Source organism: Silene latifolia, chromosome X (genome assembly GCF_048544455.1).
Source record: "Silene latifolia isolate original U9 population chromosome X, ASM4854445v1, whole genome shotgun sequence".
Classification (NCBI taxonomy): Eukaryota; Viridiplantae; Streptophyta; class Magnoliopsida; order Caryophyllales; family Caryophyllaceae; genus Silene; species Silene latifolia.
In genome coordinates, this window is record NC_133537.1 from 42818896 (window position 1) to 42845990 (window position 27095).

The 27095-nt window shown below is 39.7% G+C and overlaps 1 protein-coding gene across 1 annotated transcript; it reads right to left on the minus strand.

Annotated features, from left to right (window-relative positions):
• Positions 1-2269: 2269 nt before the first annotated feature.
• On the minus strand, positions 2270-4515 carry LOC141617262 (uncharacterized). Its single transcript, XM_074434446.1, has 4 exons — positions 4366-4515; positions 3364-4242; positions 3170-3253; positions 2270-2905 (listed from the first exon to the last, which is right to left on the minus strand). The coding sequence occupies exons 1-4, from the start codon at positions 4513-4515 to the stop codon at positions 2270-2272; spliced, it is 1749 nt and encodes a 582-aa protein (XP_074290547.1).
• Between the last annotated feature and the right edge of the window lie 22580 nt (positions 4516-27095).

The window sequence follows — 27095 nt, forward strand, 5'->3', positions numbered from 1 at the left end:
TTCAACCATGTTTATCGTACGACCATGCTTCAGGAAGTCCGCCGACGTTGCCCGGTTCTTTCCTCGTTGGGTGGAGTTTTGTTTTTCCAGCCCTGCCCGTCTTTTTTATGGGGAGCATTGCTTGTGGTCTTGTCAAGGTGTCCAGCAGGGTGATCCTTTGGACCCGTTGCTTTTCGCTTTGGTTTTGCATCCCTTAGTGTGCAAAATCTGGGACACTTTTGATCTCACTATGCAGGCGTGGTACTTGGATGATGGCACCATTGTAGGGGATACTTTAGAGGTGGGGAAGGTCTTGGATTTGATTATGGCGGATGGCCCCCGTTTTGGACTACACCTTAATGTCTCTAAGACGGAGGTCTTTTGGCCTGTTGAGGATCCTCGGAGTCGGCTTCCTGGGGTTTTCCCCCCTTCTATTGCTCGGCCCTTGCGTGGTGTTACAGTTTTGGGTGGACCTGTCAGTACTTGCTCTGGTTTTGGCAGTGAGATTGTGGCGAGGAGAGTAACTAAGACCATTGAGCTAATGGACTTGGTTGCAAGGATTGAGGACCCTCAATGTGAGTTGCTTCTACTTCGAGCTTGTACTGGTATTTCTAAGCTCTATTTCTCCCTTCGTACTTGCTCCCCTAGTGTTTTTGGGTCCGTCCATCTTCCTTTTGATGCTGCTCTTCGTTCCAGCTTTGAACGTATCGTCACCGCGTCTGGCCCTGGTTTTGGGGATTGGCAGTGGTGCCTTGCTACTTTCCCTTTTCATCTTGGTGGTCTTGGTGTCTATGCGACGGGGGATGTTTTACATTATGCTTTTATTGCGTCCCGTTTGCAGTCTTGATTTGCAGCTAAGCTCCCTCGACCTTCTCGGTATTGTAGCCGCCGGCCCCGCTTTTGATGATGCCGCGCGGGGTTTTACCGCGACTACGAGCTCGTATCTTAGGTAACCCTAGTGAAATTGCAGCCCCCAAACTTATGAAGAAATTGGCAGACATTTATTTCGTGATGGTTCTTTCGCCGCCTCAGGGTCATTTTCTCTTTGACACCTCGCCTTGACTTGCTTTGTGCGATCTCAAAGCATGGTTCCCACTCCTCGATTGGTTGCGTGCGGTTCTATCTTGGGTTTGGGTCGGGACTATGAACAGGGGAGGTCTTACCGTAGTGTGCTTGGGTATCGTCCGGGTGTTCCGTTATTCACGGTCTCGGGTTTGGGTCGACTATGACTGTCCGACTTGCTCTCGGGTTTTTGCTAATGATGTTTTTGGGGACCATCTTTGTTTCATGTACTTGGTATTGTGGGCGTTAAACATCGGATAACCTCGTCGTGACACTCTTTTCGACATCTGCTATAGATCGGCATTTCTGGGAAAGGAGGTCGATATCGGTTTGGTTGACGGGCATGAAGGTTCTCTTCGTCCTGCGGATTCTTGCCTTTATTCTTGGGACGAGAGGACGTGATGTGTGCGTTGACTTGTGTGGTCTTCTACTTTGACTCATGGAATGACGGATTTTGTGCCTGGTTGGGTTGTTCTTGAATCTTGCCGGCGTAAGTGTGCTAAGTACGGGGATTTTGCGCCGGGCAGTGGGTTATGGTTTACTTCCCTTCTCTTTCTCATCACTTGGGAGTCGTGTTCGGATGTCGTCGCTTGCTCAGCGGATCCGGTAAATTCTCGATATCTCGGGATGCGGGGCTCGGGTGGTCGCTTACATTTTTACGACTTAGCTTTGCTGTTGCTAAGGGTGTGGGAGCCCAGCTTGTTTCTCGGCACCCCACCAATTTCATGTAAACTTTTATTTTTCTTTTAATTAAAGCTGCGCGCATCCTTTTTAAAATAATAATAATAATAATAATAATAATAATAATAATAATAATAATAATAATAATAATAATAATAATAATAATAATAATAATAATAATAATAATAATAATAATAATAATAATAATAATAATAATAATAATAATAATAATAATAATAATAATAATAATAATAATAATAATAATAATAATAATAATAATAATAATAATAATAATAATAATAATAATAATAATAATAATAATAATAATAATAATAATAATAATAATAATAATAATAATAATAATAATAATAATAATAATAATAATAATAATAATATAGGAATGATATAGAACCAAATAATTCTATTATAGACGCCTTCAAGACACCAGAGCAGTAGAGGAGGAATGAGGTTCTCCTTTCCATAGGAAACTTCTGCATATGCTTTCTATCTTTGTCATGATACTGGTAGGAATGATATAGATCCTGGCCTAGTAGCTATGAAGTGTACTTAGCACACTTTTACTCAAAACTAACCTTCCTGCATATGATAATTTTTTTGTGCCCAGAGATCTAATTCTATCCACCACCTTCTCCACCAGCATATTACAGTCTAGAACAAACAGTTTCTTAACAGAAATAGGTACTCCCAAATATTTAAATGGCAGCTTATCTATTTTAAGACCAGTTAGCTCAGCAAACCTTTCCAGCAGATTACTAGGCAGTCCATTTCCATAAACATTTGCCTTCTGTTTGTTCATCTGTAACTCTGAAGCAGCAGTAAATGTAGCAAAAGCTCTCATTACAGCAACCATTGAAGCCCAATCCCCTCTACAGAATACTAATAAATCATCAGCAAAACATAAATGTGTGAGGTTCAGCTTCTTGCAAAGAGGGTGATGCTTTAAGCCATCCAGTTCAGTCAATCTATTCAAAATCCTTGACAAGTATTCCAAGCAAACAGTAAACAAGAGGGGAGACAGAGAATCACCCTGTCTCAAACCTCTTTTTCCTTGAAAATATCTAAATAATTCTCCATTCAGGGAAAGAGAGTAATGAGGAGTAGTAACACATTCCATCAATAGATGGATGAAATGGTTAGGAAAGTTCAGAGCCTTAAGCATATCCTTCAGAAAAGACCATTTAATAGAATCATATGCTTTTTGTTAATCCAACTTCATGATCACTCTAGGAGAACAGATTTTCCTATTATATAGCTTGGTAAGATCCTGGCAAATGAGTATATTCTCCACAATGTCTCTATCCTTAATGAAAGCACTCTGATTGGGGCTAATGATATCAGGGAGGACTAAGCTCAGTCTATTACACAAAACCTTGGCTATGCATTTATAAATTGTATTACAGCATGCAATTGGACAAAATTGGCTTACATTCTTAGGGTGCTCCAACTTAGGAATAAGAGTAAGGGTAGTATTGTTAACCTGCTTCAAGAGTTTACTAGAATGGAAAAAATCCTGAACAGCAAGAATCACATCACTCCTTATCACTTCCCAAGTGTCTTTAAAAATTGTGAATTAAATCCATCTGGACCAGGGGACTTTGTACTAGGAATAGAAAAGATTGCCTGCTTAATCTCCTCTCTAGTGACTGGTTGATTCAGACTAGTAATATATGCAGCATTTAGTATCTTTCCCTTCCTAACAGTAGGGATGTGTACTCTCTTCACATTATTACTCATCCCAAGCAAATTCTTATAGTAACTTTCAAAAGCTTCATTAATATCTTGAACCTGGTTCAGCACTCTACCATTTGCATCCTCAATTTGGACAACTTTATTAGCAGCTCTTCTTTTCTTAAGTACAGAATGGAAATAAGTTGTGTTATCATCCCCTTCTTCCAACCACTGTGCTTTAGATTTTTGAAGTAAAAATGCATTCCTTGCCTCTTGAAGCTGCCTATCGCCATCAGCAGCTTTTCTTTCTGCCTCAATCAGGTGGACATCCTGAGGTTGAGTCCTGAGTTCAGCTTGGAGAGAATGTAAAGACAGTAACATTATATGAGCATTCTTTTCATTGTCATGAAAGTTGTTTCTATTCAGCTTCTTTAAGTCACTTTTCATGGCTTTCATTCTTTTCACCGCTGTATACATTGGAGTCCCATAGATTCCTACATTCCAATGTTTAGTAACAATATGCTTGAATTCTGGTGCTTTTGCCCACATATTAAAGTATCTGAATGGAACATTTCTCTTCCTTTTGTCTTCATCAAGCTGTATTATGCAGGGACAATGATCATATAAACCTTCAGGGAAAAAATTTGCAAAAGACTCTGGGAAGAGTTGAAGCCATTCATCATTAATAAGCACCCTGTCTATCCTGCTATATACTCTAGACTTAGCCTCTTGTTTGTTCGTCCAAGTAAAAAAGGTGCCCACTGCTTTAAGGCCCTCAATACCACAATGTTGTACACATTCCTGAAAAGGGGAAATCTCAGCTGATGTGATCTGCGACCCAACCCTCTCATTAGGAAAGAGTACATTGTTAAAGTCTCCTCATATTATCCAGGCTTCAGGGACCTGTTTTTGATAATTTTTCAAAGTAGTCCACAATGTCCTTCTCTCTGAAACCTTGTTAAAACCATAAACAAATGTAATCCAATACTCCTTATTTCTCCCTCTGTTAATAACTTTAGCATGAATGGTTTGAGCAGTATTGTGCTGAATGTCAACCTGATAAACCTGAGGGTTCCACAACATCCATAATCTCCTTCCTCTCATTATCCAATTATTACATATCCATAATCTAAAGAAAATCTGGTACTCGTCTCAATCCCATTGCGACGACATGACCATCATGCTTAGCCTTTGATAAAGGCTTGGTTAAAGGATCAACAATATTATCATCTGTCCCAACCTTACAAATGTCAATTTCCTTCTTTTCCACATAATCTCTAATTACATGGTATTTCCTTTCAATGTGTCTAGATTTGTTACTAGACTTTGGCTCTTTGGCTTGAAAAATAGCTTCATTATTATCAAAATATAGAGTGATCAGATCTTCGGCGGAATGGACTACTCCTAGTCCCTCCATGATTTGCCTAACCCAAACAGCTTCCTTTTGCAGCCTCAGACGCTACAAGGTACTCAGCTTCTGTTGTAGAATCTACAGTAACGCTTTGCTTGAAGCTCTTCAAGCAAACAGCTCCTCCATTTAGCATAAACACATAGCCGGATTGGGATTTCATATCATCCCGATCGGTTTGGAAACTTGCGTCCGTGTAACCTCTTACACGCAACTCAGTTTCTCCTCCAAACACTAAGAACGAATCCTTAGTCCTTCTTAAGTACTTAAGGATGTTCTTTACGGCTATCCAGTGACTCTCACCAGGCTTGGCTTGATAACGACTTGTCATGCTCAAGGCATACGCAACGTCGGGACGAGTGCAAATCATAGCATACATGATAGACCCAACAGCGGAAGCATAAGGGACGGTCTTCATGTGTTCAATCTCCTTAGGGGTAGAGGGAGACTATGACATCCTCAAGTTAATCCCTTGGCCCATAGGTAGAAATCCTCTCTTGGAGTCTTTTATATTGAACCGGTCAAGAACTTTGTCAATATAAGCTTCTTGACTCAATGCTAGTATCCTCTTGGACCTATCCCTATAGATCCGGATACCCAAGATTCGTTGTGCCTCTCCCAAGTCCTTCATTTGAAAGTGTTTCCCTAGCCACTCCTTAACGAAAGTGAGCGATGGAACATCATTCCCGATGAGCAATATGTCATCCACATATAGGACAAGGAATGCAACCTTACTCCCACTAAACTTCATGTATAAACAAGATTCTTCCACACTTCTAGTGAAACCGTATTGTTTAATAACATGATCAAAGCAATGATTCCAACTCCGATATGCTTGCTTAAGACCATAGATGGACTTCTTGAGCTTACACACCTTCTTAGGGTTAGATGTATCCACAAACCTTCAGGTTGTATCATGTTCACTTCCTCTTCTAGAATCCCATTCAAGAAGGCGGTTTTGACATCCATTTGCCAAATCTCATAATCATGAAACGCGGCAACCGCTAAGATTATCCTAATGGACCGAAGCAGAGCGACTGGAGCGAAGGTTTCGTCATAGTGTAAACCATGAACTTGGGTGAAACCTTTTGCTACCAATCTAGCTTTGTAAACATCTACATGTTTATCCACGCCGATCTTAATTTTATATATCCATTTACACTGAAGGGGTCACACTCCCTCAGGTAAATCCACCAAGTCCCATACTTGGTTCGCGTACATGGAATCCATTTCGGACTGCATGGCTTCTAGCCAATGCGTAGAGTCGGGACTAGACATGGCCAATTTGTAGGTAGTGGGTTCATCACTTTCCAAAAGTAACAAAACACCATTCTCTTCGATGTTACCAAGGTAGCGGTCAGGTGGATTAGAAATCCTACTTGACTTTCTAGGAAGATATACCGTTTCAGAGGAAGAGGGAATGCTATCCTCCACGTTCTCCTCTACCTCATTCTCGGTTTATGGCTCTCGAACTTCGTCAAGTTCAATTTTTTTCCCACTCTGTCTCCTAGAAATAAACTCCTTTTCTAGGAAGACAGCATCACAAGCCATAAACACTTTGTTCTCATGTTTATTGTAGAAGTAATAGCCACGTGTTTCCCTTGGATATCCTACAAAAAGACATTTGTCAGACCTGGGTGCAAGCTTATTGTCAGACTTGATCTTGACGTACGCTTCGCAACCCCAAATACGCATGAATGACAAATAAGGGACTTTACCTGTCCATATCTCATATGGAGTCTTATCGGTCGCTTTAGTCGGGTTTCGATTTAGTGAAAATATTGCAGACAAGAGGGCAAAACCCCAAAACGAATTAGGAAGCTTGGTTAGACTCATCATAGACCGAACCATGTCAAGTAAAGTTCGGATTCTCCTTTCGGCCACGCCATTTAATTGTGGTGTGCCAAGAGGAGTCCATTATGATACTATACCACAATCTTTTAGGTGTGAATCAAATTCAGAATTTAGATATTCGCCACCACGATCGGATCGTAGGGTCATAATCTTTTTATCCAATTGGTTCTCTACTTCATTTTGAAACTCTTTGAACTTGTCAAAAGCTTCACTCTTGTTCTTCATTAAGTAGACATACCCATATCTATTTAAGTCATCAGTAAAAGTAATGAAGTAGTGAAAACCTCCTCTAGCGGTGATGGTTAATGGACCACACACATCCGTATGTATGAGAGCCAAAACCTCACTAGCTCATGTCCCTTTTCCCGCAAAAGGTGCACGAATCATCTTGCCTAGAAGGCAAGACTCGCATGTACCATAAGATTCGAAACCAAATGGTTTTAGCACTTTTGATGAAGCAAGTCTCTTAATGCGATTTTCGTTTATGTGGCCTAACCGACAATGCCAAAGGTAGGATTCGTTTGGATCACCTGTTTTGAGCCTTTTAGTTTCCACATGATAAACGTCATTAACATCATTTAAAACATAAATGCCTCCAATTGAAATGACCTTGCCATAAACCACATCATTTAATGAAAAAGTACAACTATATTCCTTAATCATAAAACAAAAGCCTTCCGCGTCTAACGCGGAAATGGAGATGATGTTCTTGGTTAAAGTTGGTACAAAATAACACTTATTTAAATATAACTCTAGACCACTAGCTAAAGTGAGCACATAGGTCCCCACGGAAACGGGCCGCTACTCTAGCTCCATTGTCCATGCGGAGATCCACATCACCTTTTGCTAGTGCTCGCACGTCTCTTAAACTCTGCAAATGATTACAAAGGTGAGAGCCACATCCGGTATCAAGTACCCAAGTGGAAGTGCAAACAAAATTAACGTCTATCACATAGAGAAAGAAAATCATACCAATAGGCATCACACGCCCTTCCTTGAGATCCTCCAAGTATTTGGGACAACTCGTCCTATAATGCCCCTTCCCATTACAATGAAAACATTCGGCCTCGAAGAGTTTGACACCTTTTGCCTTGGGTTTGCCATTCTCAACGGCTTCCCCTTTCCCTTGTCTTGTTTCTTTGACGATTTCTTGAATTGGGACTTTTCCTTCCCCTTTCCCTTCTTAATTCCAAGGGACATGTTCTTTAATTTCATGGCTAGAACATCCCTTTTTTCACTCCCACTAGCTTCCATATCCCTCTCCGCTTGGGTGAGGAGTGCATGAATTTCATGATAACTCTTATCCATGCCATTTATGTAGTAGTTTACCCTAAAGTGGGCAAACTTAGTGGGAACTGAGTGGAGGATACGATCCACCACAAGAGTCTTAGGAATGTTACACCCTAGACTCTCTAGGATGTCGACATATTCGACCATTTTTAGCACATGGGGACCAACCTTTTGGGCCCTCTCAAGCTTTGATTCAAAGAAGCATGTCGCCGCATCGTATTGACGGACTTTAGGTGTTTGTGAAAACATAGTAATCATACGAGTGAATATCTCGTACGCATTTAAAGAAATGCATGAAAGCTTGAGTTTTGGGGACATCGACCATATCAACACATTCTTGATATCATTCGAAATCCTCACATGGTCATCATAGGCGGTCCGCACGGCTGATGAAGCCCTTGGACTGGGCTTGATGGGAGGAGCATCGGTTAAGTAAGTGAGCACATTGTCGGATAACGCGGCGGTTTTGATGTTGGATTCTCATTCAAGAAATTTACTACCGTCATCTTTTAAGATACATTTGTCCATTACGGACCTTAGCCATGAATCTTCGCCTAGTGAAGTAGTCGATGGAGTTGAAGAAGTTGCCATTGCGAATTAAAATGCTACAACAAATAAGGAAAAATTAACATTCATTGTTTTAAAAAATACTTGTGAAAACATGTTTAACAAGTTTTAGCATTTATATAATGATCTCCCACTAAATTATATAAATGATTCCAAGACCCAAATATTAAACAAAAAATGAGCATCGCTTGGGCGAAACATCCCATAATCGTATAAATTCGGTAAGTCAACGGTTGACTAATTCTACCTCTAGAACTCTTGGTTGACGAATTTCCTTAAATTCGTCTACTAGCCCCGGAATACAAGACCGTCTTATACCCCGTTGAGTCCAACCAATTTTGGCGCGTGATAACCGTTTACCACTCTACTTACCCAAGGTAAAAAGAGAACACCCCGCTTGGGCGAGCGTGGCTCTAATGAACAAGGGATTCATAGGTGTTACTAATTGGTAAGGCTAATCTCAATTTTAGTTATGTGAGAGATCTTGTCAATTTAGTCATAAATTCCCTATAAGTGAACTAAGTCGGTGAATGTAAATGACGTGAATTTACAAACGCGAAAATAAAATTCATGTGAATGGCGATTTTGGCATGCGCGAAAATAAAACAAGCAAGCATATGAATAATCCTAGTATGGCCACCTAGTTAAAATAAACTAGACTATTACATATCGGAAACCAACTCCTTGGTCCCTTGCCTCTTCATAAGAACATCTTCCAAAAGGGGCTTCTTCAAGTGGGATTTGGAACACCTTTCTAAAAATAGATTGCGTCTCGATGTAATCCGTCTTTTGGAAACGCCGGTAAGAATAACTATTACAATTTAAATTACATAGTTATTCCTATTATACATTAATTAATAAAATAAATAAAACTATTAATTAATTACAAACCGACGATACGAGATCGTATTTAAATTACAAACAAATCGCTATTCCCATTCATTTCGGGTAATAACGATTAAAAATTAACTAGGTCATACTAGGTACAATAAAATAAATACTTTAAAGAAATGACAATCATTCATTCAACTTAAATAAATATGCTTAAAATGCTGTAAAATGATATCAAAATCACCCTATCTTAACAATCGTAGGTATCCATCTTGGTTTTGTGGATTTAATCGATTTTTAGCATGTAAAAATCAATAATCAACTCTTAAATCTCATTTAAGTCCAAACTAATTGTCCAAACTGTTTTGAACCTCAAAAATTAGTCCTCGCTAATTTGATGATGAATAATTAGTTTGATTTAGTTATATTTTGCTAATTAAATCGGTAAAATCATAACTTTTAAGTAATAAATCCAAAATAATTGATAAATTACCCAAAAAAATAAAACAAAAATTTTGAGTATTCTGGAACACTCACAAAAACACCAAAAAGTCCGAAAAATTGCCCAAAAAATTGGATAAAATTTTATGAAAGAAAAGATCTATATTTATCGGTTTTTAACCACTAAAACCAATAAATATCAAAACAAGGTGAAATCACATTTTAAATTTCACTTTTAACTTCTAAATAATATTTTTAAATGTACATAAATTTATCAAGATCAGGAACAAAATTTTCAAGTATATGATTAATTTATTTCACTTTTATCGACTTTTAGCTCATAAAATCAATAAACATGCAAAACTTCAAACCAACCTTCGAAATTTTACATACAAACTGTACAAAACATGATGAAACACCATAAAAATTTCATAACCCGAATCAACTTTTAACTATTTTTAGTTAACTCTAAACCAAAATATGGCATTTTTGACTCGGTTTTCTAACAAAAATAATTAAAAACAGCAAAATAACTTCATAAATCACCAAATTTTACCACAAACCTTTTGAGATCAGTAGGTATGCATGCCCAAAAATTTTCGTGTTAAAACCGCTTCTAACACAATTTTTGAGTTTTTATAAATTATCTCATAATTTATTAATATGCTTAAAATGAACATGCAAATTACAAGCCTAGCTCTAATACCACTTGAAAGATCATAGATCCTAATTAGACTCTCTAATTAGTAGCAAATTATCTCATAATATGTTCATTTAGTGATCTATGTAACATGCATGCAAATATAAAAGCATAAAAATGAAGATTAAGGAAAAACAATTTCCTTACATTGATTTTTATGGTAAAAATGGGCACAAACTAGATCACCTATCTAGTTTGTTCTTGAGCTAAATAAAGATAGATGATCCTCCTAGAAAAACCTTCAACAAGAAAGTCTCTTTCAAGTTGCACCCAAGAACAACACCCAAAATAATCTTACAAGTATTAACTAGATACTTGTAAAATTAACCTTGGATAATATTTATAATATTACTAACAAGCTTAGTAAATATTTATTTTGTATACTAACAATCTTATTAAGTGATGATATTTATTTTAGAGAGATGAGCCAACTCAATTACCTCACATGCAAAATGAACTCAAGTATGTAGGAAACATTGAGCAAAAGTTGGTATAAAAGGAGGGAGTTGGACGGGTGGAATAGGGTGGAGTGAGGGAGTGTCTTTTCTCTTTTTATGTCCAATTGAGTTGAGCATAAAAAATAGAGCAAAAGTAGAATAGGGAAGTGTAAAAACAAAAGTGCAATCATGATGTTTCATGCACAACTACACTACCATTTACACGGTCCAAATGACCCATTTACGGGTCCATTTTGGTTCTTATATTTGTCGCACAAATACGTGTAAATTTTATTTAAACATCGTTTTATGTTTAAATGCTTCCAATTAATTTCGTCCAAAACACTCCGTAAATATATGTGTACTGCTACACATATTATTTGCGTACTAATATTAATCACATTAATCAATTAGTACAATTTTAGTGAATTAAAAATTAATTAACTAAAAACCTTCTCCCAAAATTTATTATTCAATTATCGCATAATTAAATAATAACTGCCGTGCCTCGAGTTCGCAACTCGAAATCTCTATAAAAATAATCGACTAACCTATTAGTCAATAAATCAAGGGACTGAATAAATTGTATCTCATACAATTAATTAGTTATCAATTGGGGTTCGTTCCTATAGGTGTGACCAAAAGGGGTTAGTTGTTCACCGCCGTCTCACGACAATAACGACAAACTCTAGTTAGCCAACCGTTATTGATTTACGTTAATCAACTGACGAGGATCAAATAATTAAATATCTGATGATATTCCTTTAATGAGATTTATTATGTAAACGCACTATTGTGGAGGACACTAACTCCAACATGATTAAGGTGATTAGAGATTATAAATTACGTGTTATCAGTTTACAAATCATTTTTACAAAACCTAACGACGCTTATCACCTCTCTAATCACCCTAATCACTCCCAAGGCCATTTGATCAATCGTGAGTCTACACATCCGTCTTTTCTGTATCAGTTTTGTTGGTAAGTCTCTAGTACCTTGTTAATTTGTTAATGTTTGTCCTTTAGGGTTTTCCCTAATTGACTAGGTTGAGGAAAAGGGTTGATTAGTATGATTGTTGTAACACCCCTATTTTCCTTAATATATATCTCTTTATTTTATTTTCCCATATTTCGTATATTATTTTCCGGGAAAATATCATTTCTCTTGTTTAATGGGCTAATCTAGCTCGAGTTCGGTGAAGACTCGTTTCTCTATTGGGTTTCACGTGTGATTTGGAGAGGATGAGTGAGTTTTGGGCCTAAGCTTGGAATAAACCCACAATCTTCTCTTATAAATAGGAGCGAAACATAAACCCTTGCATTCTTTTTCCTCCTATTTCCTCAAAACCCTAAACCTAAATTCTCTCCTCTCTTCCTCCCTTGTGCTGCGCATTTTCTAGCGCCTTGGGCTTTGTGCCGCTCCTTTATTCTTCGTTCTTCATCGTTCTTCGTGCCTAGATTGATCATATTCTTTGGATCTATGTAATACTACGGTTTTATGAGTCTCTGGGTACTCTATCGAGTGGGCCTTACTCTGTCGAGTAAGGGTGTTTTGGTTTTTAAAATAGTACTCTGTCTGTAGGGTACTCGATCGAGTAGCCTGGGTACTCGATCGAGTAAGTGGCACTCGATCGAGTACGTCAGTTACTCGATCGAGTAGCTCGGTTTTCGGGTAATGTTTTGACGGGTTTTGTTAATAACACGGATTAGTATATAAATCTTTCCGTCATCTTCATAATACACTTTTACCAACCTAATCACATTGAAAAGAGATTCAAGTTACGTTCTTCGCATTCATCCGTGTTATTGACAAATCCCGGAGCTTGAGAGGTCGGATTTCATCGTTCTTTACATCCTTGTGATCCTTGCGTCGAGGGTAAGATCTACGTTCCAATTTTATAGTTTTTAGTTAAGTTTTTTTAAACCCTAATTTGGGGGATTGGGGTTTTGTGTTAGTTTTTGTATGGTTAGTGATTATGTGATGATATGTTAGGAGGAGGATTCATAGAAGAGGCTTTTTGATACAGCTGTTGAGATCGTCTGCATGTGTTGCATTCCAGGTAGGGTTTCCCTACGCAATATTAGTCACATAATGTGTTGATTGTTGGTTGTGATTATTGTATAGTATCATATTCTTATTGTGACGGTTGTTGGAATTGGTTACTGTTGATGGTTGTGATTGATTGTATCTGTCTGTGTTCTTCGGGGTGCGTCCCTGGCTGAGTGGAGTCACTTGCGCGAATGGCTTCACGCCTATTATTCGCCTTCTGTGGAACCCGCCACAGAAGGGATGTGCACATTAATGGATTTGGGTTATTCGCTCAATGGAGATGAGCGGGGCTTAGGTGGGAACGGCTGCGGTCCCCCACTGGCGGAGTGGAGTTACCTGTTGCGATGGGTACTCTGGCAGGGCTAAACACTTTAGTGTGTAGTCAATGATGAGGAGTTGAATACGGAGTTTGGGTTATGTGACGATTGAGCTGTGTTGGTTTCTGTCTTATTGTAATTATATAATCGTGTGATTAGTACTGACCCCGTCTTTGTTTTGAAAAACTGTGGTGATCCATTCGGGGATGGTGAGCAGTTGTTGAGCAGGTATGAGTCGAGACATATGGGCTAGCTGGGATGTGTCACCACGAGATGATAGAGTCTTCTGCTGTAGTTTGACTAGTTGTCAGACATTTTGTTTAGTTGTTAGACATTTGGTTTAAGAACATGTATGGTTTTGGATTGTATTCACTAAACTTTATACTATTTAAATGTTGTTTCTTTATTGTCTTTTGATTATCATTGCCTCGGGAAACCGAGATGGTGACATCTTTATACCTGAGTGGTCCTGGTAAGGCACTTGAAGTATGGGGGTGTCACAAAGTGGTATCAGAGCGACGATCCTGAAACCTGTAACTAATGAGTTTAATGAACATAGGGAGTCAATTAAAATGAACCCGGGGTAAAAGTTGTAGGAGCTAATGCAAAGGCTTGGGAGACGTCCTAAAGTCGCGAACTCGCCCTGCAATTTTAAACTGGTCACATGGGGGGGGGGGGGTATTTGTCAAGGTCGTATGTGTTGTCTTTGGTTTGTATGTGTATATAACGGTATGTGTTGTGAACTGTTGGATGTTGGGAGGGGAGGATTGAAAGTATAGTTAAAGGTTGAAAAGATATCCTTTATATGTGAATTGAATAAAGAAGCATGTTGGGTATTTATAATGTGGCATTTTGATAATATGAAGTAGATTGCTTTAATGATTATATGAGAATTTTTGTAGATTTGCATGTGTAGTTATAATTATAATGCCGAGATTATAAAGATTGCGTATTATGTTGGGTAAGTGAGATAACATGCGAGTAGCGTATACGAGTCAGCATGACTCGATCGAGTGGGGGGCACTCGATCGAGTAGGGGAGGTGCTCGATCGAGGGGGTCTAACTTGATCGAGTGTATAGTTGACGTTTTTATGGTCAGAACCGTGTTTTTGGGTACTCGATCGAGTACATAGGGGCACTCGATCGAGTAGGGGGCACTCGATCGAGTGGCTTGTCAGCTCGGTCGAGTATGTTTGAGATCAGAAGGTCTTTTTGGGGTCTGGAGTCGAGGCACTCGATTGAGTATGTTGGGCACTCGATCGAGTAGCCTCAACTTGATCGAGTAGGTTTAGGTACTCGATCGAGTGGGTTCTGTGCATGCTCCTTTCGTGTTTTGGGTTATAGTATGTATGTTTAAATCTACCTTTTCTTATATAGTTTTAAGATGCCGCCAAAGAAAACCGCCTTGTATGCGAGAGCTGAGAGCATGAACGTTGATGACATAGTTAAGATGTTGGAGCATCAAGATGCTCTTACGGAAGCGCTAAAGAAAGTTGGAAAGGATAAGGAGGTTGATCATTCTAAGATCAGTCTTTACATAGCGAGATTTAACCCGAAAGAGTATAAGGGGACCGGGGAGCCAATTCTTCTTGATAATTGGCATCGTGAGATAGAGAACATTCTGGATTTGGTACATTGTCCAGATGAGATGAGGGTAGAACAAGTTGCGTTCTACTTGAGGGAGGCAGCAGGAGAGTGGTGGGATAAGGTAAAGGTGAGCGCTAGAGATATGTATGCGAAGGGGTACTGCTATTCCTTGGGAAGAGTTTAGGAAAGCTATAAAGAGGGAGTTCGTGCCGGAGCATGTGAGGAGTAAACTGAGGGAGGAATTTGATGGGTTCAAGATGACCTCTGAGATGTCGGTGGCTGAGTACTACAAACAGTTTAATGAGAAGTCTAGGTATGCTGAGGATATGGGATTGAGTGAGGAGAACCTAGCTCTGTGGTTTGAGAAGGGGTTGACCCCCAAGATAATGAATAAGTTACCCGTGGGAGTCCTTACTGATGTTAAGGAAGCTTATGATAGGGCTGGGAGAGCTGAGAGGTTGGTAGAGATGGCCCGGGATAGAGGTACTGAGAAGAGAAAGGCTGAGAGCGAGGGTGGTGGCCAATCTAGCTACAAGAAGGGCAACCACACTCAGGCTAGAGTATATTCATCTGGCTCGGGGCTTAATACAGGGGCTTCTTATGGGCGTGGTCGTGGGAACAGTAGCGGTAACTGGGGGATGACCTGTTTTAACTTTGGCGGTATAGGCCACAAGAGACATGAGTACACCAGTGCGGTGAGCGGGGGTTACCAGAGGCCGGGAGAGGGGAGCTTTTCTCAGGGGCCGGCACAGAGTTTTGCGAGTAACAGACCAGTTGGGTCATGGAGCAACCGGAGAGGTCAGAGCAACAACGGTGGAGGTAACCGCAATGGCGGTAATTCTTATCAGAAGCCAGCTACGAACACCAACAACAACCAGGGGTCGGGTGCTAAGTCGGCTACCTCTGCCAGTACTGTCCAATGAGGTGGGCAGAAGACTAGTGGAAAACTATTTATGATGGAGAAACAAGCAGCTAAGGACGACGCACATGTTATCACTGGTACTTTTCTTGTTAATAGTGTTTACACCTTTGTTTTGTTTGATTCGGGGGCGTCTCAGTCGTTTGTATCTTAGAGTCATGTTAAACAGTTGGGTTTGAGAGAGTATGAGTCTGTAAGTGAGAAAGTTTTTATACCTTCGGGAGAGTCTGTAACATGTGGGAGGTTGTTTAGGGATGTATCTATGATAGTTGGGCAAGTTGATCTACCTGTAGACTTGCTAGAGTTTCTTTTAGTTGGTTTTGAGATGATAGTCGGGATGGATTGGTTTGGGAAGTACAAAGCTAAGATAGACTGTCATCAAAAGAAAGTGTCTCTGAGAGGTCCTAAGGGCATTAGTGTGTCTTATCGTGGGTTTGTTGTCAAACCCAATGTTAAGTTGATTGCAGCTGTGACTTTGAAGTACTATTTGAGGAAGGGGTGCCCGTTGATCTTGTGCCATGTGAGAGCTGACCGGATAGAGAGTCTGACAGTTGATCAGATACCAGTTGTGGGGGAGTTTTCAGATGTCTTTCCAGAGGAGATTCCGGGGTTGCCGCCTAAGAGGGAGATAGATTTCAGTGTTGAACTGAAACCGGGGACGGGGCCAGTCTCTAAGGCACCGTACCGGATGGATCCTAAGGAGTTGGAGGAGCTCAGGAAACAGTTAGATGATCTGATAGAGAAGGGATACATTAGACCTAGTATATCACCGTAGGGAGCACCAGTTCTTTTTGTGAAAAAGAAAGATGGGAGTTTGAGGTTGTGCATAGATTACAGGGAGCTGAACCGAGTGACGGTGAAGAACAAGTATCCTTTGTCAAGGATAGATGATCTGTTTGATCAGTTGAGTGGTGCATCAGTCTTTTCCAAGATTAATTTGAGGTTGGGGTACCATCAGGTAAACATTAGAGAGGTGGACATACCAAAGACAGCTTTCACGTCGAGGTATGGCCATTATGAGTATGTGGTGATGCCTTTTGGGTTATCTAATGCACCGACTGTGTTTATGGATTTGATGAACAGAGTCTTCAGTCAGGTTTTGGATAAGTTTGTGGTGGTTTTCATCGATGAAATCTTAGTCTATTCCAAGACTAAGGAGGAACATGGGGAACATCTGAGGATTATGTTGCAGACCTTGAGGGAGCATGAGTTGTATGCTAAGTTGTCAAAGTGTGAGTTCTGGTTAGATAAAGTTGCTTTTCTGGGGCATGTGATCTCTAAGGATGGGGTAGCTGTGGATCCGGCAAAGATTGAGGCAGTTACCAAGTGGGAATCACCAAAGAATGTAGCTGAGATCCGGAGTTTCTTGGGTTTAGCTGGATACTACAGACGGTTCGTGAAGGATTTCTCCATGATTGTTATACCTATGACGGCTTTGATGAGGAAAGAGAACAGGTTTCGTTAGAATGAGAGTTGTGAGACGGCGTTCCAAACATTAAAGGAACGTTTGACTACAGCTCCAATCTTAGCATTGCCTGAAGGGAGTGAGAACTTTGATGTTTATACAGATGCCTCAAAGAATGGGTTGAGATGTGTGTTGATGCAGAACGGTAAAGTCATTGCCTATGCTTCTAGGCAAGTGAAGCCTTATGAGGAGAATTATCCTACACACGATCTAGAGTTGGGTGCAGTGGTGTTTACTCTCAAGATTTGGAGACATTACCTTTATGGGGCGACCTTTAAGGTATTTTCAGATCACAAGAGTCTCAAGTACATCTTCACTCAAAAGGAGTTGAACATGAGACAGATGAGGTGGATGGAGTTGATTGGCGATTATGACATGGATATTATCTACCATGAAGGGAAAGCCAATGTAGTTGCAGATGCTTTGAGCAGGAAGAGTGTACATGCTTTGTGCACAGCTATATCTTTGATGAGGTTAAGAGATGAGGTTGGGAAGTTTGGGATACATATGATCCAGAAAGGGGATGCCATGGGAGATTTGACAGTGCAGCCTGATTTTTATGATGACATTCGAGGGAAACAGGTGTTGGATCCTAAGATGGTGGAGTGGAGAGCTGGAGTTGAGAAAGGGCCAGTGTCTAGATTCTCTATTCATACAGATGGCAGTTTGAGGTTTGATGGGAGATGGTGTGTCCCTGATGATGAGGAGCTGAAAAAGACAATCATGACAGAGGCACATTTTACACCATATTCGGTACATCCAGGTGGTGACAAGCTGTACAAGGACTTAAAGAAGACGTTCTGGTGGCCTGGGATGAAGAAAGAGACAGCTGAGCTCGTGGCCCGTTGTTTGACATGCCAGAGAGGTAAAGGGGAACAGCGACGACCACAAGGTAAGATTCAGTCTCTTGAGGTACCTGAGTGGAAGTGGGAATCCATTTCTATGTATTTTATCGTGGGTTTGCCAAATAGTCAGCAGGGTAACAACATGATATGGGTTATAGTGGATCGACTGACCAAGTCAGCTCATTTCGTGCCAATGAAAGATACATGGACTAAAGCACAATTAGCTACGGCCTATCAGAAGAATGTGCTAAGGTTACATGGGGTGCCTAAAGACATAGTATCTGAAAGAGATGCGAGGTTTATCTCAAGGTTTTGGAAAGAGTTGCAGGAATCTTTGGGAACAACATTGAAGATGAGTACATCATTTCATCCTGCAACAGATGGTCAGACAGAGAGAACAATCAAGACTCTTGAGGATATGTTACGAGCTTGTGTGATGGATTTTGGTGGTAGCAGGGAGCAGAGGTTGGATTTGATTGAGTTTTCATACAACAACAGCTATCACACTAGTATTGGCACGGCGCCATTTGAGGCCTTATATGGGAGGAGATGTAGGAGTCCGATTTGTTGGGACGACAGTGCTGAGGCAGTGGTTTTAGGACCAGAGATGGTACATGAGATGGTTGAGCAGATTAAGATGATCAGAGAGAGGATGAGAGCAGATCAGGATAGGCAGAAGAGTTATGTGGATCTACATCGCCAGGACATAGAATTTCAGGTTGGGGACAAGGTTCTTCTGAAAGTGTCTCCTATGCGTGGGGTTATGAGATTTGGGAAGAAAGGCAAGCTAAGTCAGAAGTTCATAGGACCATATGAGATCCTAGACCGGGTTGGAGAGGTTGCTTATCGTTTGGCTTTACCGTCTTCTTTGGATGGCGTACATAACGTGTTTCATGTATCTCAGCTGCGCAAGTATGTGAGTAATCCGTCACATGTGTTAGAGGCAGAGAGCATAGAGCTAGATGAGTCCTTGTCTTACCTTGAAGTGCCTAAGCAGATTCTTCACCAGAAAGTTAGGAAGACTAGGACTGGTGAGACAATCTTGCTTAAGATCCTTTGGTCTAATCATGGGGTTGAGGAAGCTACATGGGAGGCAGAAAAGGCCATGAGAGAGCGTTACCCTTTCCTTTTTGATAAGGTATGTATGGTTACGGGGACGTAACCTTGTTTCTTTTAGGGGGGTAGGAGATGATCGTAAAGAGTTTTTACACCTTTTTGTGTTGTGTCGGTATATTTAGTAGTGGTTTGAGTCGGGTTGAGTTTGGTTGGTAGCATGTTTTTATGTTGAGTTTTGTTTTGGTTGTTGTGTCGGGAGTGTGGTAGTATGTTTTGTTTTGTTGTGGTTTGAACTTCAGGGACGAAGTTCTTTTTAAGGAGGGAAGACTGTAATACTACGGTTTTATGAGTCTCTGGGTACTCTATCGAGTGGGCCTTACTCTGTCGAGTAAGGGTGTTTTGGTTTTAAAACAGTACTCTATCTGTAGGGTACTCGATCGAGTAGCTTGAGTACTCGATCAAGTAAGTGGCACTCGATCGAGTACGTCAGTTACCCGATCGAGTAGCTCGGTTTTCGGGTAATGTATTGACGGATTTTGTTAATAACACGAATTAGTATATAAATCTTTCCGTCATCTTCATAATACACTTTTACAAACCTAATCACATTGAAAAGAGATTCAAGTTACGTTCTTCACATTCATCCGTGTTATTGACAAATCCCGGAGCTTGAGAGGTCGGATTTCATCGTTCTTTACATCCTTGTGATCCTTGCGCCGAGGGTAAGATCTACGTACCAATTTTATAGTTTTTAGTTAAGTTTGTTTAAACCCTAATTTGGGGGATTGGGGTTTTGTGTTAGTTTTTGTATGGTTAGTGATTATGTGATGATGTGTTAGGAGGAGGATTCGTAGAAGAAGCTTTTTGATACAGCTGTTGAGATCGTCTGCGTGTGTTGCATTCTAGGTAGGGTTTCCCTACTCAGTATTAGTCACATAATGTGTTGATTGTTGGTTGTGATTGGTGTATAGTATCATATTCATATTGTGACGGTTGTTGGAATTGGTTACTGTTGATGGTTGTGATTGATTGTATCTGTCTGTGTTCTTCGGGGTGCGTCCCTGGCTGAGTGGGGTCACTTGCGCGAGTGGCTTCACACCCATTATTCGCCTTCTGTGGAACCCGCCACAGAAGGGATGTGCACATTAATGGATTTGGGTTGGTCGCTCAATGGAGATGAGCGGGGATTAGGTGGGAACGGCTGCGGTCCCCCACTGGCGGAGTGGAGTTACCTGTTGCGATGGGTACTCTGGCTGGGCTACACACATTAGTGTGTAGTCAGTGATGAGGAGTTGAATACGGAGTTTGGGTTATGTGACGATTGAGCTATGTTGGTTTCTGTCTTATTGTAATTATATAATTGTGTGATTAGTACTGACCCCGTCTTTGTTTTGAAAAACTGTGGTGATCCATTCGGGGATGGTGAGCAGTTGTTGAGAAGGTATGAGTCGAGACATATGGGCTAGCTGGGATGTGTCACCACGAGATGATAGAGTCTTCTGCTGTAGTTTGAGTAGTTGTCAGACATTTTGTTTAGTTGTTAGACATTTGGTTTAAGAACATGTAACCGTATTTTATCAGTTAGTTTTGGATTGTATTCACTAAACTTTATACTATTTAAATGTTGTTTCTTTATTGTCTTTTGATTATCATTGCCTCGGGAAACCGAGATGGTGACATCTTTATACCTGAGTGCTCCGGGTAAGGCACTTGGAGTATGAGGGTGTCACAATCTACCTATCTTCTTCGTAAGTTTTGTAGTTTACGCGTCGTTATATATATATATATATATATATATATATATATATATATATATATATATATATATATATATATATATATTTATTAGATTTGTTATCTTTGGCACGTGGATGATTCAATAAAGGCGTGGAGACCGCATCTGGAGAAGACATCTATATTGTGGAAGACGATCTTTAGAATTAATTGCATAATAAAGTAACTAGGTGTTTCTCTTTTAATTGTGTTTATGCCAATTGATGTAATTAATATGATTTAATGATTGTTTTGTATGATTGTTTTGTATGATTGGTACATGTTTGATTGTTTATTATCATGTTAATTATGTTTTCGTATGTTTGTATATGTTTTAATCTTTTAATTATATATCGCATGTTGTTTATATGTTTTTTTTTAGGTGTCATGAGCGCAATTATGGTTTATGAATGAAACCTAGTGGCGGCATGATAGGTGGCCAAGAGTGGGATTCAAAGTTATAGCTAAAGCTAGTATAACCTTGATGATTATTCGAGTGTTATAGCTGAAGTTAGTACAACTTTGGGTTGTTACTCTGGTTATGGCTGAAACAGGTATAACCTTGGAAATATGAATCGAGGTTATAGCTGAAACTACTATAACTTTGGGAACGCGAGTTAAAGTTATAGCTGGAACTAACGTACCCTGAGATTATGGCTTAAGGTTATGGTTGGAACTAGTATAACTTTGAGTTTCGTGTTAAGGTTATGGTTGAGGTAAGTATAACTTCAATTTATATATGTTGAAGTTATAGTTGAGCCTATTATAACCTCGTATCTAGAGTTCATGTTATGGTTAAGGTTACTATTACATTGATCGATAATACTTATTTCACATGTTATGTGGTGTCAGTTAAATTGTATAACATTATGTGTTCATGAGTCGTTGGTTACTCTTGTTCATGTGATAAGTGGGATGGTCGGTTATACTATCCTATGAGTTGAGTCGTGATGTTGTTCACGCATGTTGGTACAGTCAGTTATACTGTGCATTGGTTTCTTTGCTACTTTGAATAGATGACGGTTTCACTAATCACCTCAACAACAATAAAAACAACAACAACCATCCGCAACAAACTGTGCTCGATCGTTTCGCTCGTCATCATCCCCCTACTTACGATGGTGCAAATGATCCTACTGCTTTGGAGGCTTGGATTCGAGAGATTGAGAAGTTGTTCCTCGCTACTGGGTGCCCTGAGGATCATAAGGTGGACATCGCCACCTATTATCTGAAGGATGAGGCCGAAAACTAATGGGCTCTTGCTAGAGTTGGCCTGAAAGTTCAGCCAGGGTATGGGTGGACTGTCTTCACTGAAGCTCTGAAGAAAAGGTTTTATCCCAAGGAAATGTGCTGGCAGAAGCCACAGGAGTTCCTTCATTTGTAGCAGGGTACCATGACCGTTGAGGAGTACACTAACAAGTTCGTGAAGCTGTCACGATTTGTTACCTCTGTTGCTATGGACGAGGTGTCAAGGACTCGTCGCTTTGAGATGCATCTGGCTCCCAAAGTCCGGACTACTATGTCTGGTATTCCTTTGACATCTTTCTAGCAGGCTTATGATCGTGCTCTTAGCATCTATGAATCGGTCCATGCTACCGAGGTTGAGGAGAGTGCGAAGAGTAAGTTTGTGAAGAGGCCTTATATTGTGCCTAATGCTTCCCAGAAGAAGCAGAAGTTCGAGGCTCGTCCGTATACCCCGCTTGATCAGAGTTAAGCTAAGGAGGGTATGACCTGTTTCAGATGCAGGAAGCCTTACCATCTGGCTACGCGTTGTGCTCCTGTTACTCCGATCACATGTTTCACGTGCAAATCTCCGGGACACATGGCCGTTGATTGTCCCCAGAAGCCAAAGGTTGATGCTTCTAAGGCTGATGCTCCGAAGACTACTCGAGTGTTCATTATGAGTCGTGCTGAGGTAGATGCTAATCCTGATGTGGTTACGAGTACTTTTCTAGTTCACTCTTTATCTGCTTTTGATCTTTTTGATACGGGTGCGTCTATGTCTTTCGTATCCGAATCCTTTTCCGTTCAAACTGGACTCACTTCCTCATCATCCTTTGATACCTCTATATCCCTTCCTATGGGTGAGATTGTTTCTTGCTCCATTCTATTCAAGGACGTGCCTGTCAGTATTGCAGGGGTGATCCTTCCTGCCGATCTTGTCCAATTCAGACTAGAGGATTTTGATGTGATTTCTTGCATGGATTGGTTAGCTCGTTATGATGCTAGGTTTCATTGTCTTGATCAGAAGATCCTGCTTATCAGCCCTATAGATTCGAGGGTTTCTTATCAGCGTGTTAGGGTTATACCTACTATCAAGTGGGTTTCTGCTTTGAAGATGGTTAGCATGAGTAGTGATGTGTCCAATTTATATACGATTTTACCCCCTATTTTAGCTCGGTTTTAATTGAATATCACACTTTTATTAGTGTATTTGTGAGTTAATTCCGTGTTCAAGTGTCTTTGCTTGTTTTTATTGTATTTTATAGGAAATGAAGCTTTCGGTAGCTTTTTCCCGTCAAATTAGCAAGCACTAAAGTTCACGAGGCTAGAAGAAAATAGACTTGACCATGCAAGGGAATTTTAGGAAATTCTGAGAATGAAAATCCCGAGCATGAAGAAATGGAACTTGGGTTGATACACAAATAAAGAAATGGAAATTTGGCCCAAATAAAGTCCAAAAAGAAGATGAGAGCAAAGAGCTTTGGATGCCTTTAGGATACTCTTTGAGCAATAAAATGGAGCATTTAGGAGGCGTTAAAACGGATTCTAGGATTCCCTTGGGAATTAATCAAGCAATTAAGGGAATTAACCCGGGATCCCACGTCCCTGATCGGGGTGGCCTGTCCCCGATCGGGGTGACCATGCTCATTGAATTTTACGTTTTACCCCTATTTCACTATATATAGGGGCCTTAATCCGTCATTAGGGGATATCTTTTTACCATATTTTACATCCTTTATATACTCTTAAGCACAGAATTCTCTTAGTTTTCATATTAGTTTTACATTTCATTAAGCATTTTCTTTAGTGCAAACAATTTACATTAAGCATTTGTTCTAAGTAATATAATCTTTCCATTCAAGTTATTTGGGTTTGTTATTTGAGTTCTTCCTATTCAAGTTCTAAGTTCTCTTGTTACAGTAATTTTGTTTCTCGTTTATTTAGTTAAATCATTCTTCATTATCGTTATTTCGTAGTTTACATTATTGTTATTAGCATTTTCATAGTAGATTATTACATTTCATTAGCAAGTTAATATCATCATAGTTTATTCTAGCATTTCATATTTGCATTTCTTATCATTAGCAATTTCAATAATTCATATGTTATTGCTATTTAGTTTATTCATAATTCTTATAATTTCATTTAGTTATATTTCTATTATAATCATGTTTATTATTTCATACATCATTAGCTTTATTTCTAATATGAGTGAGTAGTTTCATATGTCTAGAGATTAGGGAAGTCATGCATATAATTAGTATTTATAAAATGTTAAATTAGGATGACATAATATTTTTTGATAAGTTTCTATCACATGCTTGTTTTATTTGCTAATCTTTGGTAATTGATCACTATCTTAGATTAATTTGTTAATTCACTTTTATAAGTCGAGAGGCACGGAAATGAATTAGACTAAGCATGTTATAGTAGACCGACCTAGCCATAGCGAGAGCTCGTTAGGACCCGTTCTATGGTTGACAATAAGGCCGAGAGGTGGTTGTCATAAGACCTATACAAATTGACAAAATTATCTATTCCTAGTTTGACATGAACATCTATATAATTGCATGTGTGACCCGACTCCCCTAAACTCTTTTATCATATATTAATTACATCATTTTATTTACAAGTTATACAAACCAACCAACCAACCAATTGAATCAACCTAGATAGAATTCTACTCATAGCATTTCATAACGTAATTCCTTTCTCCTTGTGTTCGACCCTTACTTTACTACATTAATTTGTTAGCCAAGTTTAGGGTATCTTTGTTAGGTGTGTGATAGCCTATCAGGTAGAAAGGGTCGTCAGATTTATCTGTGCAGTGTTCGTGATGTTTCAGCTGAGCCGAAGTTGGAAGATATCGTTGTGGTTAAAGATTTCTTGATGTCTTTCCTAAGGATCTACCTGGTATTCCTCCTGAGCAAGATGTAGTGTTCTCAGTTGCCTTATTGCATGGTACTGGTCCCATTTAAAAAGCTCCTTATCGTACGTCACCAGCTGAGTTACAGGAACTTAAGAAGCAACTTGAGGAGATAAACGATAAGGGTTTTATCCGACCGAGTGCTTCGCCGTGGGGTGCTCAAGTTTTGTTCGTCACGAAGAAGGATGGTAGTTTGCGGTTGTACATCGACTACCGTGAGCTGAATAAGGTTACGATCAGGAATAAGTATCCTTTGCCGAGGATCGAGGATTTGTTTGATCGACTCTGTGGTGCAAGTGTGTTCTATAAGATCGAACTGAGGCAGGTTACCATCAGATTCCAGTTAGGAAAGAGGATATTCATAAGACTGCTTTTTGTTCGAGGTATGGCCACAATGAGTTCGTGGTGATGCCGTTTGGGTTGACGAATGCACCTGCTGTCTTAATGGATCAGATGAACCGCACTTCCAGCGAGTATATAGATAAGTGTATCGTGGTGTTCATAGACGACATACTGATTTACTCAAGAGATGAGGCTGAGCACGAGAGTCATCTTCGTGTTATTTTGGAAAATCTGCGTAAGTAGAAGCGGTATGCTAAGCTCTCGAAGTGTGAGTTTTGGCTAAAAGAAGTGACTTTCTTGGGTCATGTGATATCTGGGGATGGTGTTATGGTTAATCCGTCAAAGATTCGAGCTGTGGTCGATTGGGAGAGTCCGAAGAATGTGAACGAGATTCAGAGTTTCCTTGGTCTTGCTGGGTACTATCATCGGTTTTTGCATGATTTCTCTAAGTTCGCGAGACCTATGACTCAGTTAATGAAAAAGGAATCCAAGTTCATTTGGACTGAGCCTTGTGAAGCTGCCTCCCAGGAGTTGAAGAAGAGGTTGATTAATACTCTTGTCTTGACTGATACGGTCGTTATGTACCAAAAATAAATACCTAAGTATAACTAACAGAAGCTAGCGATAAGTAGCGTCGATCTCCACAGGGAGGCTAAGTATCTATTTGTAAGTCCGTCTATCTAGTCGTAATTGGGGGTTTAAATTTTGTTCGCTAAACTACTGAAGGCAAAGGTCAAGAGAAATAAAGAATAGAGAAATAAAGCGAGAAAATATGAGTTAAGTAATCAGATAAAAGAGGTATGTCAGGATTTCGGCTCACCATGGCAGTTCATCGACTTGATCATAAATAGTCTAGACAATCTACTGTGAGAAGGGCAAAGGAAAGGTCCTTCCGGTCCGCTATCCACCTTAGACTACTACTAACTTAACTTCCGCCCTCATTAGTAGTCTACTGTTCATAGCAGGTCTGGTCATTCCAATCTTGCGATCCAGGAACAAAGTTAACCAGATTAAAGCTATATAGAAGCGTGCACTCAACTAAACAGATTACAGTTATATTGCTATAGGGACAGATTCTCACAAACAAATCATCTAGCCTATTCACGACATCATCACAACACTACCATGGCTCCCCTAATCATAACATAGGGAGATAAGCTACACATGCTTTTGAAATCAATAACAATAAACATAAGCATACCAAGAAAAGACATAATAGAGAGAATAAGATTAAGCATAAACTAAACAAATCGATAACAAAAGAATAATAGAACAAGGATTAAGAGAAATAATGTATTGGATTAAGATTAAAAGGAAGAGAAAGATTATAATAAAGCAAATCCGGCGTAAAGAACAAGTAGCAGTGATTCAGAGCAAAGTTTAAGAGATTAAGAGTAATTAAGAGTGTGTAGAGTTATTTATGACCTAATCACGACTTCTTTATATAGAGAAGCGTTCTTATTAACAAAATAAACCTAACACGGAACCCGTGTAACATAGAAAATCACTCGATCGAGGCTTTTTATTCCCCTCGATCGACTATTTTTCCAGCCAAACCATTCGATCGAGCACTTAAGGCTCTCGATCGAACACTTCCAAATAAGCTCCTTTCGATTGAACATAGGATCTACTCGATCGAACTCCTGCATCTGC